General features: G+C 39.0%; 1 protein-coding gene and 1 non-coding gene across 2 annotated transcripts in view; both read left to right on the top strand.

The window, feature by feature from the left end:
• Window positions 1-21,272, top strand: part of LOC143858386 (callose synthase 5-like) — a 36,667-nt gene that overhangs the window by 13,138 nt on the left and 2,257 nt on the right. Inside the window, exons 16-38 of the mRNA XM_077369024.1 lie at window positions 2,725-2,777; window positions 2,886-2,946; window positions 3,051-3,132; window positions 3,212-3,261; window positions 3,386-3,472; window positions 5,833-5,955; window positions 6,041-6,136; window positions 6,239-6,322; window positions 6,398-6,558; window positions 7,265-7,388; window positions 7,652-7,746; window positions 7,837-7,960; window positions 8,045-8,196; window positions 9,497-9,606; window positions 9,797-9,922; window positions 10,002-10,070; window positions 10,165-10,354; window positions 10,586-10,697; window positions 10,786-10,905; window positions 10,996-11,111; window positions 11,212-11,295; window positions 20,819-20,931; window positions 21,010-21,239. Coding sequence (XP_077225139.1) covers window positions 2,725-2,777; window positions 2,886-2,946; window positions 3,051-3,132; window positions 3,212-3,261; window positions 3,386-3,472; window positions 5,833-5,955; window positions 6,041-6,136; window positions 6,239-6,322; window positions 6,398-6,558; window positions 7,265-7,388; window positions 7,652-7,746; window positions 7,837-7,960; window positions 8,045-8,196; window positions 9,497-9,606; window positions 9,797-9,922; window positions 10,002-10,070; window positions 10,165-10,354; window positions 10,586-10,697; window positions 10,786-10,905; window positions 10,996-11,111; window positions 11,212-11,295; window positions 20,819-20,931; window positions 21,010-21,239 — 2,562 coding nt within the window. The remainder of the gene's footprint in view (window positions 1-2,724; window positions 2,778-2,885; window positions 2,947-3,050; window positions 3,133-3,211; window positions 3,262-3,385; window positions 3,473-5,832; window positions 5,956-6,040; window positions 6,137-6,238; window positions 6,323-6,397; window positions 6,559-7,264; window positions 7,389-7,651; window positions 7,747-7,836; window positions 7,961-8,044; window positions 8,197-9,496; window positions 9,607-9,796; window positions 9,923-10,001; window positions 10,071-10,164; window positions 10,355-10,585; window positions 10,698-10,785; window positions 10,906-10,995; window positions 11,112-11,211; window positions 11,296-20,818; window positions 20,932-21,009; window positions 21,240-21,272) is intronic.
• On the top strand, window positions 9,999-10,085 carry LOC143858859 (small nucleolar RNA J33). The gene has a single exon (XR_013239056.1). It is a non-coding gene; the product is annotated as a small nucleolar RNA J33 (small nucleolar RNA).

Raw genomic sequence — 21,272 nt, 5'->3', positions numbered from 1 at the left:
TACTGAATATTTTAACAGTTCAAAGTTCTTGTCGTTATGATTATCTTGCGTTTAAATCTGTAAATAGGGAGAAGGAGAGAGTGAGTTTGTGAGGTGTGAAAGAGGAGAAAGAGAGATGTGGTCGTAAACGCTTTCTCCCATGATTTTATTATTAGGTGAATGAGTCTTCTACAAAATTACATAAAGTGCTACTGATAAGTGATAAATGTAAATCTCACTAATACCCCTTTAACCTAACATGTGAAAACTAAGGTAAACACACCACTAACACTTTCCCTCAAGTTGGGAATAAGACAATCTTTTTACCCAATTCCACAAAATCCTCCAAAAAATTGTACGACCTAAAGGCTTGGTAAACACATCTACCAACCATCCATTGAGCGGACACACAGAGTACGAATCAGCCATGTAGTCTTCTTCTTCCCAAGAAAGTGACAATCAACTTCTATATATTTTGTACTCTAGTTGAACACTTAATTGGTGACATGAATAGCTTTCTGTTTATCACAATGAAGCACTGGTTGATCATAAAAATCCAATCTCTAACAGTGAAGTGCGAGTAGTATGAGCCATGGGCATATACTCACCTTCAACACTTGATCTAGCCAAATCTAACTGTTTCATTTTTTTTCCATGTCTCCAAATTGCCTCCAACAAAAGTACAATAACGAGATGTAGACCTACGATTTAGAGTAGATTCTTCCCATCCCAATCAACATAAATAAATTATGAAACATGAAGATATCCATGATTTGGGTTAAGAAGATCATAACGTAGAGAGCATAGCCCTTCAAATATCAAAGGATGCGACGAACAACCTCCATATGAGAATCAACATAATGTATGAATTGGATTACCACTCTAACTTCGTATACTTTGACAATCCGAGTTATAGTGAGATGGCAACTTCGCTGTAGACTATAATCAATAGGTGTACTATTTCTTAATAGGTTGGACATAGTTTATTTCAGATATAAAGATTCCTTTCTTAAACTGTTTAACCTTAAACCCTTAGAAAATATCTAAGAGTTCCTAAATCTTTTGTAAATGGTCCTTCAACTGAATAATAGAATCACGATCACCCCCTATCATTACAATATCAACGTAAAAAGTTAAGAGAGTGGTCTACTCTTCACTTTCTTAACAATGACAGAATTATCTTGTTTACTTCATTGAAAACCAACTTCCCCTATTAATACAATATCAACGCAAAAAGTTAAGAGAGTGGTCTACTCTTCACTTTCTTAACAATGGCAGAATTATCTTGTGTACTTCATTGAAAACCGACTTCCAATACAACCCTACTAATTTTGTCAAATTATTCTTTGAGGTATTATTTCAATCTATAAATAGATTTCTTCAAGCAACATGTCTTTCCTTCTAAGCATGAAAAATCCGGTGGCACATCCATATACACTTCTTTTTAGATAACCATGCAAAAGGCATTCTTGACATCAAGTTGGTGAAAGTGCCCATCCACGATAAGCAGAAACTGATAGGATCACACGAATATAAGTATCTTTGTAATTGGGTCAAACATCTCCAAGTTACCTACAACATATGTATATCATTATCCACAGCACTTGGTTTCTAACCATGCTTTGTACCTTACAATAGTTCCATCGGCTCCAAACTGTCTTTTTTTATGACATCTGTCATCTCTTCTCACATTGCCTTCCTTCACTTTGATACCTGGACAAGGTTACTTCTGGTCCACAATGGAGACAAATTGCCACAAATTTGTCAAAAAAATGTCTTAGATGCCAGGACCATACTAAACTGATTCACATCCCTCCATCAGAGCTCCATACTCTGACCTCACCGGGGTCTTTTTCAGCCTAGGGTATAGAAATAATTGGAAATTTTTCTAAAGGATTCATTTAGCCTACCCCAACTAGTTTGGTACAAAGGCTTTGTTGAGTTGAGTTGAGTTGAGTATGGCATACTGCATGATCTGTTTTCTGATGGGTCCCACTTCGAAAAGGAAGTGGCTGCTCTATGTGATGATTTCAAGATCTAGTCGCACAATCCTTAGCCACACTTAATATGGACAAAGAGTAGAGATTTTGGAAAGATATGAACTGTAAGAAGCAAAGAATGATTACACCCAAAGTTGTTGAGGATGGAGAGTGAAATTCCTCTTTCCTTGTAACAATAGGTATGCCATACTATTAATAGTATGGGAATGGAAAGATGTTGAAAAGGGATTAAACATGAAAAGAGAAAGAAGTTGAAAGGGGATTAACATGAAAAGAGTGGTGCACATCTCAAGATGGCTTTTATTAACATGAAACCATCTTAATCCACCATATAGAAGATCTCAAGCACCAAGTCCAAGAGAGAAAGGGGATCTGGCAGCTAAAATGAATAGCGATGAGGGAGGCTAAGAGAAAATGCCAAAGAAGAAATGAGAGGAGAAGAGGGAGAGAATTTGTGAGTTGAGAAAGAGAAGGGGAAGGGAGAAGTGCTCATAAACCCTCTTTTCCACGATTTTATTAAGCAAATGAGACTTCTATAAAATTATGTAAACGTCTCTCAGAAGTGATTAAATGCCAATCCCATCAGTACCCTTACATGCTTGCAATCACACTTGCTACAGTGATCACCTTTAGTCTTATACCTTTTACGATCATGTATTCCCTTTGATTTATCTCTATGCTTTGTCTATCTATGAACATGTTTCATTATTTATTTTGGATGCATTAATTCAATTGCTATTTGCAGCCGAGAATTTATGTTGGTAGGGGAATGCATGAAAGTCAGTTTGCGCTTTTCAAGTAAGTATCAGGAGTACTCATACTTATAGTTTGAATATATGATCATAGTTTTCTTTTTATTTTTTATTTCCAAATCTACTTAATATCAAAAGTCTATTTCTTCTTCAGGTATACTCTGTTCTGGGTCTTGCTTCTTTGTTCCAAATTCGCTTTCAGCTATTATATCCAAGTAAATTTCTAATATATTGTTTTGGGTATAATCCTTGAGAATATTCTCGTGTAACAGGTGGTGATTCTGTTTGGTTTTTTTTTTTAATCTGTCGTACTTGCCAGATAAAACCTTTGGTGAAGCCGACGAAAGACATAATGAATGTTCGCCATGTTAAATACGCTTGGCACGAATTTTTCCCTGATGGTAGCCATCTATTTGTTTGTCCATGATTTCCTGTCTTTCTGTTCATTTTTAATGTGTCTGTTCTTTTTTCTCAACGCAGCTAAGAACAATTTTGCTGCTGTTGTATCACTCTGGGCACCTGTGGTCTTGGTATGTCTCAGTACTTAATTTCTTTTTTGTTTCATTTGAAATATCTAGAAGGTTTTGATATAAATGGGAGTTCATATATTTGACCTTGGCAAAGTATCTCATCTGAGTGGGCAAGTTTGTGCAGGTATATTTTATGGACACTCAAATATGGTATGCAATTTTCTCAACATTGTATGGTGGTGTTTCTGGAGCTTTTGATCGTCTTGGAGAGGTAAATAAGTTCTGATGGATTTGTTTTTAGTTGCAATACAGGATCTGCATAATTAACATTTATTTTTGAAGCTAGGCATACATTCTGCTACAGTGACAACTTTTACATGGAATGTTGCATTCACTAGGGTTAATACTGATACTTTAGGTTCAATATTTTGTAAATTGGTTTGTGGTCAGGGGCTATAATATTTTCTAAAAAGATAAGTTCTTCCATGTAGTTTCATATTTTAGGTGTGTCAGAAAATCTTTGGCTGTTGGAATTTAATTTCTCAACCTAGTGGGCATAGTTCCTGGCTCTTAATTAGTGGATGTCCATGTCAAGTAGTATACTGCTACTGACTTAGATTGTGGAGTACTGATGTCTTAGTTTTTTTAAGGGTTCAGTATCTAATTCTGACTAATTGACACTTCTAGAACTCTACGCGGTGATTAATGTTGGATCTCATGAAGCCTAAATGTATTTTTCAATCGTTATGCATTAGAGATAAGGAAAAAAAATTTAGCTTACTGGGGTCCATTTTCTCTTTGGATATAAGTTTTCGGGACCTTTGATTCCGACTGCTTGGAGGCGAAATATCAAAGCTTTATGGGACCACTGGATTTGGACCATTACATGCTGGAATAGGAATTTTGAATGAAATCTAGATTTTCCAATAATGTTTAGTACTTCTTTATGGGACCATGCCCTTAGTGCTTTTTGAAGTCCACATATGGATTTTTGGAGATGACAAACATGTGACAAATATTAACATCTATTAGTGTGTACTGTGTAGTGCTACATGTGGCTCACCCATATGCTTAAATTGTAGTGAATTAGGGGTTGAAATGCAGAATTCATCTTTGGGGATTATTGGGTGAAACCAAGTCAAATGCACAGCATTGTGTTACTAGTTGACTAATGGGTTTAACTCTACATCACAACTGAGGACTGTAACTTTGGTTTTGGAATATTGCGTATTATAGGCACTAAGATGAAGGAACTTCTACTATGAGATTCTATGTGAGACTAGAATGACCGGGGGGAACATTTTTTTCTTATTGATATCTATTTTTTAAATATTAACATCTAGAGCCTTAGTTGTGATGTAAATAACTAATTTCGTTATGCATTATCAGGGATTCACTATTATTTAATTAAATATTATTGTATGTTAAAAAAATACTAACTAAATAGTGTAAACAATACAACCTTAAGAGCGTAATACCAACCGAGTGTAGCACCAACAACTACTACTCACCTTCCAATTGGTGGGCAGTGAATGCGAATCACTCCCAATGTCTTTGATCATATTGAATCTATCTTTAACCAAATACATTGTGAGAGTTGTTGATTGATGCACTTCTACACCCCGGGCTTTTGGATAATGTAACTTCCGTTAGGTGCTTGATTTTCATATGGTAGGCCTTAGACATCTTCAAGGGGAACCGCGTTGGTGCTAGGTTAGCTTCACAAAATGTAATTAAGTGTTCTTTTGCCAGGTGCAATTTTAGTGATGGATTAAGGAAATTTTTAGTACTTTTTACTAATTAAGGGTGGCTTTGTAGCTTTCATTTTGGTTAGGGTTCAATAGAGTTATTATTTTTTGCAATTGTGTGTGTGTGTGTGTGTGTGTGTGTGTATATATATATATATATATATATATATATATATATATATATAGAGAGAGAGAGAGAGAGAGAGAGAGAGAGAGAGAGAGAGAGAGAGAGAGAGAGAGAGAAGTGTTTCTAGTCTGCCGACTAGAGATCATTCTCTAGTCAGGCGACCAAAAAATATGCGTCCCACCTTATTTGGGTGAGGCAAAGCATTCATTTGATGGGCCCTGACCATGGTTTAAAATTTCAGTTTCGGTAACCGTTTCGGAAAATTTCGGTTTCGGTCGAAATTTAAAACCATGGCCCTGACATAGAGAGGGTGTCCACAAAATATCAGCTCCATAGGATCATCCCAACCCTGTGATTTGTGGAGCTTAAAATGGACGGCTATAAATCGGCACAAATCTGTCCATTTTTTAGCTCCACAAATGGAAGGGTTAAGATGATCCTGTGAAGCTGATTTTTTGTGGACACCCTATCTATGATGGGGCCTATCAAATGAATGCTTTAGATCACCACAAAAAGTGTGGGACCCAAGTGTTTTTGGTCGCCGGACTAGAGAATCTCTAGTCGGCAGACTAGAAACACTTTTCTCATATATATATATATATATATATAAAGAACATTCATCATCTTTTACATCTAAGTGAGATCAGAAAAGAAGGTAGAAGGAGAAAAAGATGTGATTGGATGGAATGCATGTTTGTAGTTTAATTCATAGCTTGCTAGTAATTGCATTTAATTCCTCTCCTTCACTTCTCATAGATACGGACACTGGGCATGCTAAGATCGCGATTCCAATCTTTACCCGGAGCCTTCAACGCATATTTGGTACCAACTGAAAAGACTCGAACTAGGGGATTTTCTTTCAAGAAGCGGTTTGCTGAGGTTGTAATCTTGTACTGTGGAAATGCGAAAGCACAATGGTTTGGTTCATTTGCGTGTGTAGTATTTTGACCTCAACAACTTTCAGGTTTCCCCAAGCAGGAGAACTGAGGCAGCTAAGTTTTCTCAGTTATGGAATGAAGTTATATGTAGTTTCCGTGAAGAAGATATTATAAGTGACAGGAAAGGCCTCTAAATCAAGTTCTATTAATGATTTGTTCTGTTTATTCTGTTTCTTTAATTTGATTCAGTTGGAATTAAACTGGTATTTTTCGTTTAATCCAGGGAAATGGATCTATTACTGGTTCCTTATTCATCGGATCCTAGCCTGAAACTAATACAGTGGCCACCTTTCTTGCTGGCTAGCAAGGTCAGTATTATCTTCTATCAACAGTCTTTGTCATTTTTGTTAATATACATGACTGTTGATTATTTTCTTTTCCAGATCCCAATAGCAATAGATATGGCTGCCCACTTTCGAACAAAGGACTCTGATCTGTGGAAGCGCATCTGTGCTGATGAGTACATGAAATGTGCTGTGCTTGAATGTTATGAGTCTTTCAAAAATGTTTTACAGCTTTTGGTGGTTGGGGAAAATGAGAAGAGGTTTGTTCTATCATTCCTTTGTTTCTTTAACAATTTGGTGCCTATAAACCATTATTTCATGAATATTGAAATGAGGGGAGATCCTGAAATGGACCTCCTTCCCATTACTTCTCATTCTTGCGAGTGATGGGGACCTATGACAACACAAAGGGTATTGAATAAAATGTTAGCGAGGTCCCAGTCCCATCTCTCCCACCTGTGGGATGGAAGGAGAACTTCTTTCCATGGAGGACCGATTTCTTTTCTTGCTTATTTAAATTCAGGCGCTCATTCTGACCGTGTTTGTACATACTATTCCAATGATAATATAAATGATTTTATTTGCAAAATCAGAGATTGAGGTTTGGTAAAATATTATTGTTTTCACTATGTCAAAAAACTATTATTGTTTTCACTATGTCAAGTAGGTGGCATCATGATACCCATTGTAGAAGCTCATGGTTATCACAATTATTTTCTTTTTCCTGCATGAAGTTATACCTTCCTGGCTTCCTTCAATTTGTGGAATTGAATCTTTTAACTTGTACTCTAATATTGAAGGAGACTATAGTTTGAAGTGACTTGATCCAATCCAGTATATTAAAAATCATGGGTACTTTTTTATGCTTTCATTTTTTTGCAATACCATCACTGTAAATAACTGATGTGATTTATATGTGTGAATGCCACTGTAGTTAAATGCTTAATTTTACTATCAATGTAACAGGATAATTGGCATTATCATCAAAGAAATTGAAGGCAACATTTCGAAGAACACATTTCTTGCCAATTTCAGAATGAGTCCTCTTCCTGCCCTATGTAAGAAATTTGTGGAGCTTGTACAGATCTTGGTGAGTCATCTATAAGAAAAATATTTTTCTTTTCTATTAAGACGTTTTGTCAAGGAGATGGAAGATGTGTGCGCTATCTTTGACGATAAGGCTCCGTTTCTTTTGATGTAAAAATGGACGTAAATTTTGGTTTATGTTGTAAAGATGAACATAAAACAAATTTTACGCCCATTTTTATGTCGAAAGAAACGGAGCCTTAGAGAATTATTACTACTCTTCTTCTTAGAAAAAAGAGAATTATTACTACATTTTTCTTGTTGCAGAAAGACGGTGACCCATCAAAGCGAGATGCTGTTGTGTTGCTGCTGCAAGACATGCTTGAAGTAGTTACTCGTGATATGATGGTGAATGAGATTCGGTTCGTAATTAATGACTTTGGCATTCCATCTTTGAAAATTATTTTATATTTATCAAATAACGGTTTTTTTTCCTTAACCTTAACTTTCAGAGAGTTGGCTGAGCTCGGTCACGGTAACAAGGACTCAGTCCCTAGAAGACAACTGTTTGCTGGTACTGATCCAAAACCTGCTATTTCGTTCCCACATGTTGTAACAGCACAATGGGAAGAACAGGTATATACTATCTAAATCCGTCTCCATATTGAACCTGAGCGTGATGAACTGATAACTGACTCAAGTAAATTTATTTTATTGTAGATAAAACGCCTATACCTCCTTTTGACTGTCAAGGAATCTGCCATTGACGTGCCAACAAACCTTGAAGCACGTAGAAGGATAGCCTTTTTTACGAACTCTTTATTTATGGACATGCCCCGTGCTCCCCGAGTCCGAAAGATGCTTTCATTCAGGTCTGCTATGCCTTAAAATGGTTTGACAAGCACATGCCTACTCAGCATTGATTTATTCTTTTTTGGAATAGCTATAATCGATATAATTATTAAGTGTTGTGATTTGTTACTTGGCCTGGCTACCACTAGCTGTATTTAGTGCAGTTTGGCTTAATCTTTGCACCCTTTGGATTTTAGCTTGCAGTGTTCTTTGAGGCTGTTCTAGCTATTAATCTCTACTGTGATGTATAGTTTGTAATTGCTGAAAGAATGATCATATTTAATCCATGTATTTTAATGAGTTAAGAACTAGATTTCATCTGCTTCAGGCTCGAATATTTCGGCCACAACCTGCCCTAAAATTGGGGTGGGGATACCCTATGTCATAAAAAAAATAAAAATTTAGCTACAGATATCTTAATGAATTAATCACTGGTTGCAAGATGATGATGTTTGTATAAATAATGTTAAAGAATATAAGTGTCAGTTCTCAAATTAGTAAGTGCCTAGGAAATGTTGTATAAATAATGATAAAGAAAATACATATATATGTATGTGTGTGTGTGTGTGATGTGGAATTAGCTTAGTGGTTTCTTGGCAGGAACTTATAAGATCAAATTTAATTAAATGGCACATTATAGTACAATACTGCAATAGCAATATTAGTTGAGTTAAAACTATAATGGAAACACGGTCACAGTAGGATAGTTGCGAGTGTGAACAGGAGCCTGAAGAAGATACCATGGAGGGAAGTGGCACCCTGGTTAAAATACGACCAAGTGAGCGTCATCAGTGCTTTTATGAGTCATTTGGGCCAATGACCCTTCTTTTATTAAGGAATAATGTACTACCGAAGAAGGATAATAGGGCTTCTCTACAAATTCAGTATATATGAGGCTGAAATTTTCTTACGAGTTTTATACACGTGTTTTCTTCAAGGAAAAAAATAATTGTTACTTACGAGTCTTATACACGTGTTTCTTCAAGGAAAAAAATAATTGTTACTCATTAGCTTCTCATATAAGCTAGTCTTCTACTTTTTTCAACTGCTTGTAACTATTCCTCTCACATAATTTTAAGAAATCATGATTAGATTATTTTATTAAAGGGCGAGCCTTGGCGCAACGGTAAGGTTTCCCCATTGTGACCTGGTGGTCACGGGTTGAGTCACGGAAACAGCCTCTCTGCAATGCAGGGGTAAGTCTGCGTACATCTAGCCCTTCCCAGACCCCGCAATGGCGGGAGCCTCGTGCACTGGGCCACCCTTTTTTTATGATTAGATTATTTTCTTATAGTGGAATATGTTACTTGAGATTTGCAGTGTAATGACCCCCTACTATAGTGAGGAGACAGTATATTCTAAAAGTGACCTTGAGCTGGAAAATGAAGATGGTGTATCAATCATATTCTACCTGCAAAAGATTTTCCCAGGTTCTTGATTTTTTTTACTAATCTATATCCCGCAACACTTCATCTCTCTCTCTCTCTCTCTCTCTCTATATATATATATATATATATATATATATATATATATATATATATATATATGCACACACACACACACACACACACACAATGTGGTTGGTTAATCTTGTGCCGATATGCTAATGAACTGTACCAGATGAATGGAACAATTTCATGGAGCGACTCAATTGTAAACAACGAAGTGAGGTTTGGGAAAATGAAGAGAATGTCTTGCATCTTCGTCATTGGGCTTCCTTGAGAGGACAAACACTTTGCAGAACAGGTAGCTGTTGCCTTCCATTTCCTGTTAATTTCTTCTAATAGCTATTCATATGTTCTTTGAAAGTGTTTTTGTGCTTCAGTTAGGGGGATGATGTATTACCGACGGGCTTTGAAGCTTCAAGCTTTTCTTGATATGGCCACAGAAAGTGGTAAGACCATAAAAGCTTCTTTTTAGTGTCTCTGATGGAGGAGTTAATTATTGGTGGAAATACATTTTGATTGTTTATTTTCTGAAATTTACAGAGATTCTAGAAGGCTACAAGGCAGTAACTGATCCAGCAGAGGAAGAGAAAAAGAGCCAAAGATCTCTATGTGCTCAGCTCGAGGCTGTGGCTGACATGAAATTCACATATGTTGCCACTTGCCAAAATTATGGCAATCAAAAGCAATGCGGAGATCGACGTGCGACCGATATATTGAACTTGATGGTGAAGTATGTTTACGTTTTCTTGCTTTTGTTCTGACTTTCTCTTTTATGGAATATGATTTCGTCCTTTTGATTAAAATGTTTCGGAATATTTAAGCTAGTCTCATTCTACAAAAATGTCTATAAGTTAGGCTCTCAGTTAAAAATAAAATAAAGAAACAGTGTTGTATAATGTGTTATTTGCAGAGGGGACATTCATTCTGTTTCAAGTAGTTAACAGCTGTCCTTTCTGTGCAGTTATCCATCTCTCCGAGTGGCTTATATTGATGAAGTTGAAGAAAGTGAAGGTGGCAGAGTACAGAAGGTGTATTATTCTGTATTGGTTAAAGCTGTTGATAATCTTGACCAGGTAGTCATTATTTAAATCTTTCTTTAATTTCCATTATTTGGAATATTCTATGAGTACTAATTGATGTTCTATCTTTTCATATAAAAAGGAAATCTACCGTATAAAACTTCCAGGGTCAGCAAAGGTAGGAGAAGGAAAGCCTGAAAATCAGAACCATGCAATAATTTTTTCTCGAGGGGAAGCTCTTCAGACCATTGACATGAACCAAGTAAGTCAGAAGAAGCGTGTAATTCAGTGCAATCATGCTTTGGATGTATTAACTGTCTGTTCTGATGTCTATGCTTAATATTAATCATAGGACAACTATCTGGAAGAAGCTTTTAAAATGCGTAATCTTTTGGAAGAATTCAATGAAGACCATGGAGTGCGCCCAGCTACAATTTTGGGTGTTCGTGAACATATTTTTACGGGAGGGTGAGTATGATATCCGCTCATTCTGTGCATTGAACTGCTTGTTTAAATTACCTTGATACACTCGTTTTCTTCCTAACATGTGGATAATTCTTCCCTGTAGTGTTTCATCTTTAGCCTGGTTTATGTCAAACCAAGAAACCAGTTTTGTCACTATTGGTCAAAGGGTTCTCGCTAACCCACTCAAGTAAGTTGGTTCTCTTTTATTTGCATAAATGGGTTCATAATTAATATCAGCCTATGTAATAATATTTTCCTTTTATAGGGAATAGCATTACTGATGCGGATTGTAGGCCCAAATAAGTGGCATATTTGCCCATTAGGAGTTATTTCCATATTATTTATTTTCTAGTATTCTTATTTCCATGTTATTTAGTTTTAGGATTTTATTTTCCATGTTATTTGGATTTAGGGCTTTTATTTATTTTCCATGGAATTTTATGTCAATTGCATATATATAGACCACATGCATTAGGGATTTTAAGTTTTGGATGAATAAAAATTGATTGAGATTTCTCCCCTCTAATTCTTCTTTTCTCCTACTTCTAGTTCTACTCTTCTTCTTTTTTTTGAAATATTAATATATTGAAGGAAGGAACCGAGAAGGTTCACAAAATACAAAGAAAAGAAAAAGAAAATATAATTTACAGAGGGAGATAATCAAAGCACTCTAGACTAGCCCTGCTAACCCCAGATTTGGCTAGGGAATCAGATTTGCCATTTGTCGTTCTCAGGATATGTGAGAAAACTGCAGCTGAATTAGAAACATAATCAGAGATCTCATCCATAAGACTGAGGAATCTCCACGGCGGCGGAGCAAAACCCGAAAGCCACTTTACCACATTTGCCGAGTCCCCTTCTACTATCACCTTGTCCAGGATGAGTTTATCTAAATGTAATATTCCGGAATAAGCCGCTTTTACTTCAGCTTCAGAAGAATCGCTTATACCGATTGGACCGGAAAAATCCCAAACCACTTCACCTCTATCATTCCTAAGAAGACCACAAATTCCAGCTGCACCCGGATTCCCAAAAGAAGCACCATCAAAATTAAGCTTGAAAAAACCAACGGGAGGAAGAGCCCAATTTTGAATCACCTTAGATTTGGAAGACGACTCATTGCTTGAAAAAACCAACTCTAGTTCTACTCTTCTGCTTCTTCTCTTCTCCTATTCTTCTTCTTCTTCTCTTGTTCTTTTCTTCGTTATCTCTTTCTCCTCTTTCTTCTATTTCCCTTCCCGGTTCTACATCAATTTGGTATCAACGCCAAAGATCCAAGAAAAGAACCCCATCACTTTGGTATCTTCTCCAACATCTTCCAAAGATACCACTGAAGTGTTGTTTCTGCCCTTCCAAAGACCCAATCTCTTAGTTTTTATTCCCAGTTAGGTTTTCCATTAAAACCCAATCCCTTTGCAGCCCACATCTTTCCCGGAACCATCAGCCCACAACCCTTGTTAAAATCCCTGCCAGTGAAACCCACAAAAGAGACGGGCTCTACTAGACTTTATTGGGTTACCTCTTCTTGCACGGCACACTGAGGGTGCGCATGCCACATGTGAGTTAGAGGTAAGTTGTAGAAAAGAAAAAAAATGACTAAAAGAAAGAGATGGCAGCAGAGAGATGTTTCCTTTTTAATTTCTATAGAGTGACAGATAAAAGGCAACAGTTACTTGGTGCCTAAGTTACCCTTGTGTAACTTGGGTAAGAAAGTCAGAGTTACTTTGCTTTCTTCTAGCTACTTGCAAAGAGATGGTAACTTGCCACTTAAGTTATCCATCTGTTTCTAATTAAGGTCGGATGGTATACGAAAAAGAAGTATACCCCCCTTTTTCCCTCCATTGGACACCTTAGTTCAATTAGCTATTCATTTTATATTAACCCTTTTTTTCCTTGGGCACCCGTCTTTTTAAGTCTTTTTCAAAAGTTTTTATCTTTATTTAACACCCCCCTTTTCCCCTTGCACACCCCCTTTCCATTAATCAATATCAACTTAACACCCCCCACTTTCTTCTTGGACACCCCCTCACTTACCCCTCCCCCCTGCGTTAATTGCATTTACCTTATAATATAAGGTAAACATCCCACGCCCACTTTTTTCCCTGGGCACCTCCCTCTTATGTTACGTTTACTTAATAGCAGTGTTGCATGGATTCGGATTGGCGTGTCGGGATCCTACACGGATTCGAGGACTCGGATTCGGCAGAACCCCAAAAGTAGGATTCAGATTCGGTAATTTTTAAATAAAATAAAATTTTCAAAATTTAAAATTTATATATTTGTGTGTGTGTCTATGCATATATATTCATGAAAAATTTGAGGGTAGAGGGCTGACGTGGGTTTTGTATTAAGAGAGTTTAAGGAGGAAGGGGTCGGTCGATGTTCGAGGGTCGAGGCGCTACGGTTTTTACTAAAAGAGTACCGGTTGTGCTTTCATATAAAAAAAGTTAATAGAAAATACGTTTAAAGGGAAAATATAAAGGATTCGCATTTCAAAAGAGACAACAATATATCGGATTCGCTCGAAAAAAAACATGATTATTGCGAGGCACGGCTACGACAAGAATCTGGGTGTGTCCCACGTGAATCCATGTCCGATTCGGATGCAGAGACGTGTCGACACGGATTCGGCAGAGGGGGGGCAAAGAATCCATGCAACATAGCTTAACATATTCTATCTTCTATTATGTTATCCGAATCTGTTTTAAACTGGAGCACGTAACTAGAGAGAGGAAAAAATCAGGAAAAAATATAAAAAAGAACAAAAAATATAGAAAAAAAGAGTTTCTCACATCTCACTCTCTCTACACTCTCTTCTCACCATCTCGTTTACTCTCTCCTCACTCGGGCAATTTTCCCTCGGAATTTGGTTTCGTCATCACCACGAAAGTTGTTTCGAGCTTGAAGAGTATATTGAGCCCACTCTCAGCAGCCTAATCGATTGCAAGCACTAGTTCGATCAACTTTGGCCATTCGTCCATTTTGGTCTGACTGCTAATCCGAGCCATCCTGGAGTTTAATTTGAGATCCGCGAAAAGTATTGTGTTCCATTCGACGTCACAGACACATCTAACGGCTGATTTTCTCAGATTACATCTTGGACCATGCGACGTTGATTCTCCCCACCATGATGGCTGCATCACATGTTCCATGTTTCTATGGTTATGATGACTACTACTATCCCCTATGGAGATTTCGAAGGTGCATGTCTAGAATGGATCAAGGCTCTTAATGCATACCATAAGTACTATGGTTATGATCATCAGATAACCATTCGCCGAGTTAAAGATACTGTGTACAACAATGCCAGGTCGAAATGGAGATTGTTTGTGCTAGAGTGTCGTCATTTGAGCAAGCCACCATTCATCTATCGGAAGAAGTTCATTGTGAGTTTGAGGATTTATTCATATCAGTATTAGAACATGTTACTATGTGAGAGAGCAGTGTATAAACAAAGATTGATGCGTGGAGAAGCTGCTCGACTTAAACGGGAAGACGCAGCCCGCCGTGAGTGGGATTTGCAGAATCGTTTAGCTATTTCTTCTCCCCGACTACCTATTGATGATATTAGTTCTAACGAATGGGAGAAGGTAGTTGCTAACACTATTCCGGAGCCAGATGCTAGTGTTGACGAGACCATTGTCGATTTTGAGGCAATGATTATGTCAGATACAGAGTCCATGATGGCAGGTACAGACTCAGAGATGAAAGATATAGAGCCAGAGAATCTAGTGACTAATGAGGCATTACCGGAGCATGGAGAGCTTGAGCATTGCATTGAGGATATCTCTTCCACATCCGGATAGGAGCACAGTGACAGTGTTGGGTCTGTTGTGGATATTTAGATAGAGGATTTTAGCACATCGGACGGCAGCACTGAGCCTGATACAAATGATTTTGTTGCTAATTCCATTGAGTCAGATTTGATATCATCAGGTGATATTCTTATTGAGGCTGGTCATGGATTGGTACTGCCCATAGTTGTTATGCTGATCCCTCCGATCCAGGAGGAGTAGGTTGCTATCTTCCTAGCCAGTTTACTTCTTCAGAGTGGTTTGTGTTCTTTTGATTCTACACGGGTTGTTTCTTTCATATCGTTCCGTCGGTATTTTATATCACTTTCACGATTGTCCCGAGTATTAGACATCAGGAGTGCCACCGACGGATTACGACTCCTGCTTCAGTGGATCGTCAACATATTTGATTTAGGCGGACTAGAACTCGAGGGAGAGTTCTTTTTAAGAGAGGGAGAATGATGCGGTTTGTAAGCCCAAATAAGTGGCATATTTGCCCATTTTGAGTTATTTCCATATTATTTAGTTTCTAGTATTCTTATTTCCATGTTATTTAGTTTCTTTCCCCGTTATTTGGATTTAGGGCTTTAATTTATTTTCCATGGAATTTTACGTATATATAGACCACATGTATTAGAGATTTTAAGTTTTTGATGAATAAAGATTAATTGATTTCTCCCTCTACAGATTTCCTCTTCTTCTACTTCTATTCTTCTCCTTCTCTTTTATTCTTCTTCTATTCTTCTCTTCTCTTCTCCTATTCTTCTTCTTCTTGTGCTCTTATTCTTCTCTTCTTCTCTTTCTCCTCTTTCTTCTATTTCCCTTCCCGGTTCTACATCAGTTACATATTCCAGAAGGTGTAAGTAATGTTCCAGATGATATATGGAATACCATCTGAATTTTCCTTGATTTGTAATTCTTGTCCTAAAACCACCTAAATGTTTATGATACATTCTAGTTTAATTGAATCCGGACATATCTTCCATTAACCTCATGTTGTTAGTGCTAGTTCATTGGCAATTATTTATCACTAGCTATGAAGAAAAAGAAATAGTTTTGTTCCTGTTGGAATATGTAACTTGCCTAAGGGCATTTAGGACTTTGTACATTCCTTTATGTTTTAGTATAAAGATATGAGTCAGGAGGAGATAATCCTAAGTCATTTATTTTCTCTGTCTAAACTTTCGTCTAACATGGTATCAGAGCCTTAGGGTTTTCTGATCCCTAGGGTTCTCCAGCAACCTCCATCTTCTCCGCCACCCCCCTCGCCGCGAAACCCAACTCCGGGCCAAGTTTCATCGGAGGCAGACCGGCACGCCATCTTTTTCCTCTTGAGGAGGAGTCGTTCTGTCCGAGCCGAAGGCAGCAGCCCAATGGGAAGTACGTGGAGAGCTCATATACTGACTGACAACTCCAACAGCATATGAAATATCTGGCCGAGTAACCGTGAGATATATAAGTTTACCGACAAGCCTGCGATACCTGCCAGGATCCTCCAACAACTCTCCTTCTTCTGGAACGAGTTTCACATTAGGATCCATGGGTGCAGAAGCTGGTTTAACTCCAAGATTGCCTGTTTCTTTTAGCAAGTCCAAGACATACTTTCTCTGTGATAGGAACAAGCCTCTAGAGGAACGAAGCTTGACGCGGCTCCAAGAATGACGGGCATCGACGAAGCTTGACAAGAGGGAAGCCTGGTAATCCAGTGATATCTGTTCCTATTGATGGTTCTGCTCTCGCGACCTATAATGGCAGTACTCGCCCGCCTTGTGGTGGAGCCTCCTCTGGTCGTGGCCGTGGTCGTACCGGCCGTGGTGGTGGTCGTTCTGGTGGTGGCCGTTCTTTTTGCACTCACTGTCAGCGCGAGGGACATTATATTGACCATTGCTATACCCTGCATTCCGAGCTTCGTCAGGCACGCTCGGCTCACATGGGTGCTACTACTGCTTCGGTTTCAGATTGCGCTCCCTCTGCTTCTGTTCCTGCACCAGCTGATTCCACCTATACATTATCCCGTGCCGATTATGAGGAGTTCCAGCGTCTGCGGCTCAGTTCTCATCCTCCCTCTGCAGGTTTCGCCCAGCCAGGTAGTTCACCCACTACCCTTCTATCTAGCTCAGGGTCATGGATCATTGACTCTGGGGCATCCAATCACCTGACTGGTAACTCTTCTCAGCTTCGTTCTTTTCGCTCTTTCTCATCTCCCTCTCAGTCTATCACCCTTGCTGATGGGTCCACTACACCTATCACTGGTGTTAGTCATATCTCCCATCATCCTGCTCTTACCTTATCTTCTGTTTTATGTGTCTCAAAATCACCATTTAATTTACTTTCAGTTAGCCAAATTACTAAATCTCTTCATTGTTCTGTCTCATTTTTCCCATCTTACTGTTTGTTTCAGGATCTCTCGACTGGGAAGATGATTGGAACGAGTCGTGAGGTAGATGGACTCTATCGTCTTGACTGCCGGCCGCCTACTGTCTTACATAGCTCTGTGGATACATTTCAGTGGCATTGTCGCCTGGGGCATCCTTCACTTCAGCGGCTGCAGCAGACTTCTCTGGTTCCCGGACCTTTTTCTAGTTTTCAGTGCGAGTCCTGTGAACTCGGGAAGCACCGTCATGTGTCGTTTCCGTCCCGGATCATTAGTCGAGTGTCTAGTCCATTTGAATTAGTCCATTCTGATGTATGGGGACCCTCTAGGGTCGCGTCTAGTACTGGCTTTCCTTATTTTATTGTGTTTATTGATGACTTCTCACGCATGACCTGGTTATATTTACTTAAGAGTCGATCCGACGTGTTCTTTGCTTTTCGCACATTTCATTCTGAAATTAAGAATCAATATAATTGCAATATTAAATGTCTTCGTACTGACAATGCTAGAGAATATTTTTCTGATACTAATGGCTTTCAATCCTATCTCTCCCAACATGGGATTTTACATCAGTCTTCATGTGCGTACACCTCTCAACAGAATGGTGTGGCTGAGAGGAAACTTCGTTATTTGCTTGAAGTAGGTCGCACTCTTCTTTTTCAGATGAGTGTTCCTAAGGCATCCTGGAGTGATGCCCTTCTCACGGCGTGTTTTTTAGCAAATCGCCTTCCTTCCTCTGTCTTAGAGGGTGCCTCTTCTTTCGAGATTTTATCTCCTAGTAAGGACCAGTTTCCTCTGACACCTCGTGTATTTGGATGCATTTGTTTTATTCATCACCTTGGACCTGGCCGTGACAAACTCGCTCCCCGGTCTGAGCGTTGTGTCTTTCCGGGGTATTCCCGTACGCAGAAAGGCTATCGTTGCTATAGCCCTCGTCTGCGTCGCTGGTTTGTCTCAGCCGATGTTACGTTCTTTGAGTCTGAGACATTCTTCCAACATGACGCGGCATCTTTCACCCCTTCTCTCGAGTCCGAGGTCTCGCTTCCCTTACCAGATCTACCTGCTTCTCTTCCGTCATCTCTTATTTCCGTGCGGCCAGCTTCTGCAGCTTCTACTTCTTCTGCCACGTTGGAGAAGCCAGCTCCACCTAAAATTACACAGCAGTATCAGCGGCGCCAAGTTACAGATAGGTCTCTTCTACCTCCTCTCGCACAATCATCTTCTGAGCCGATGATCCCTCTCTCCCGCTCTCAGGTATCTTCTCTTCCGCCTTCCTCTGTTGTTTCTGATTCTCCTATTGCATCTCGTACGAGATCCCGTTCCACTGCACATCCTATTTCGAATTTTGTTTCTTATGATAAACTCACCAGTACTTTCCAGAGCTTTGTTTCCTCCTTGTCTTCTATCTCTTTACCACAGTCAGTGGCTGAGGCTCTTGACTATCCTGGCTGGCGTGATGCTATGAACCTAGAAATGGGCGCTCTTCATAGTAATGATACATGGGATCTGGTTTCCGTACCCGCTGGTGCCCGTCCTGTTGGTTGTCAGTGGGTTTTCTCCATCAAATACCTCCCTGATGGTACTGTCGAGCGCTTAAAAGCACGGTTAGTCGCGAAAGGATACACTCAGACCTTTGGTGTTGACTACACTGAGACATTCAGTCCCGTTGTGAAAATTCCCTCTGTCCGTGTGTTCCTGTCTCTTGCTGTTAATCATAGCTGGCCCCTTCATCAGCTGGATGTGAAGAATGCCTTTCTCCATGGCGACCTAACTGAGGAGGTGTATATGGAGCAACCACCAGGGTTTGTTGCTCAGGGGGAGACTTCCTCCTACGTGTGTCGCCTACGCAAGTCACTATATGGCCTCAAACAATCTCCGCGTGCGTGGTTTGGGAGATTCAGTGAGGCAGTCATGCGCTTTGGCATGAAACAATGCGCAGTGGATCACTCAGTCTTCAGTTATCACTCTTCAGCTGGGTGTATTTTGTTGATAGTTTATGTGGATGACATAATCATCACAGGGAGCAATTCACAAGGTATACAACGTTTGAAAACCTTCTTGCAAAAGGAATTCTCTACTAAGGATTTAGGTCAGCTCAGGTATTTCTTGAGGATAGAGGTTGCTCGTTCCTCTAGAGGCTTGTTCCTATCACAGAGAAAGTATGTCTTGGACTTGCTAAAAGAAACAGGCAATCTTGGAGTTAAACCAGCTTCTGCACCCATGGATCCTAATGTGAAACTCGTTCCAGAAGAAGGAGAGTTGTTGGAGGATCCTGGCAGGTATCGCAGGCTTGTCGGTAAACTTATATATCTCACGGTTACTCAGCCAGATATTTCATATGCTGTTGGAGTTGTCAGTCAGTATATGAGCTCTCCACGTACTTCTCACTGGGCTGCGGTGACACAGATTCTTAAGTATTTGAAAGGGGCTCCAGGGAAGGGATTGATGCTCAAAAGACATGGCCATATGAAAGTTGAAGGCTTCTCTGATTCAGATTGGGCTGGATCCCCAGCAGATAGACGGTCCACCACTGGGTATTGTACATTTGTAGGTGACAATCTTGTCTCATGGAAGAGTAAGAAGCAGGATGTTATAGCTAAGTCCAGTGCAGAGGCTGAATACAGGGCAATGGCACAGACAAGCACGGAACTTATTTGGCTACGTTCACTTCTCTCTGAAATTGGCTTTATTTCATCTTCTCCTTCGCAGCTTTATTGCGACAACAAAGCTGCAATATACGTTGCCAACAATCCAGTCTTCCATGAGCGCACCAAGCATATTGAAGTGGATTGTCATTTTATCCGTCAAAGAATCCAGAAAAGAGATATTTGCACTGTGTTTACTCGGTCAGGGGACCAATTAGCTGATATGTTTACGAAGTCCTTAAATAAGTTAAAATTGAATGATATATGTAACAAGCTAGGAATGTATGATATCTACATTCCAGCTTGAGGGGGAGTGTTGGAATATGTAACTTGCCTAAGGGCATTTAGGACTTTGTACATTCCTTTATGCTTTAGTATAAAGATATGAGTTAGGGGGAGATAACCCTAACTCATTTATTTTCTCTGTCTAAACTTCCGTCTAACAGTTCCTATAAGCTTTTGGCCTATTGAATTTTTGTTACTTCCTGACATGGATAAGCATTCCAAAATGATTTACATTCTGCATTCTGTGTCATCTATGTCAATTAATATCCAATTGTGGACATGGGCATTTTATTTTGTTTTAGATATTTATAAAAAAAAATTAGAAGTTATCTATGCTTGTGTTTTCTGTTTCCATGGTACTTACCATACAGTATTGTGTGCCATCTATGTTTATATGCTGTTTTCCAATTTAGATCCATACTTATTTGGTACATCCGGGTTTACCTTAAAATTTGTCAGTGATACTTTGGTTATTTTCTACAACTACTTTGGAATGATGATTGACACAGAATTTTGACATTTGTTACAAAAGGAGTTGGATAGCCACCACACTGTTGAAAAACAATAGGAATAAGAACTCTCAGCATATTATTTTTTATTTGATTGGTACAGGGTCAGATTCCACTACGGTCATCCAGATGTCTTTGATAGGATCTTTCACATTACTAGAGGAGGTATCAGCAAGGCTTCTCGTGGAATCAATCTAAGCGAGGACATCTTTGCCGGTAATGTTTCAATCTAAAAAGTTTTATATTTAAAGGTTGCATGAAATTTATTTTCTTTTTGTATCTTCCCTTCTGTAGGTTTCAACTCCACACTAAGACGTGGGAATGTCACACACCACGAGTACATCCAGGTTGGAAAAGGACGTGACGTTGGGCTTAACCAAATCTCACTTTTTGAAGCAAAAGTGGCTTGTGGTAACGGGGAACAGATACTCAGCAGAGATATCTATCGCTTAGGCCATCGGTTTGACATGTTCCGTATGCTGTCGTGTTATTTTACGACAGTCGGGTTTTATATCAGCTCAATGGTAACCTTCATTGTACTTTATTACATGACTATG

Source organism: Tasmannia lanceolata, unplaced genomic scaffold (assembly GCF_043159265.1).
Source record: "Tasmannia lanceolata isolate RefF3 unplaced genomic scaffold, GAP_Taslan_0.1 ptg000026l, whole genome shotgun sequence".
Classification (NCBI taxonomy): Eukaryota; Viridiplantae; Streptophyta; class Magnoliopsida; order Canellales; family Winteraceae; genus Tasmannia; species Tasmannia lanceolata.
This window is presented reverse-complemented; position numbering and strand designations above follow the sequence as displayed.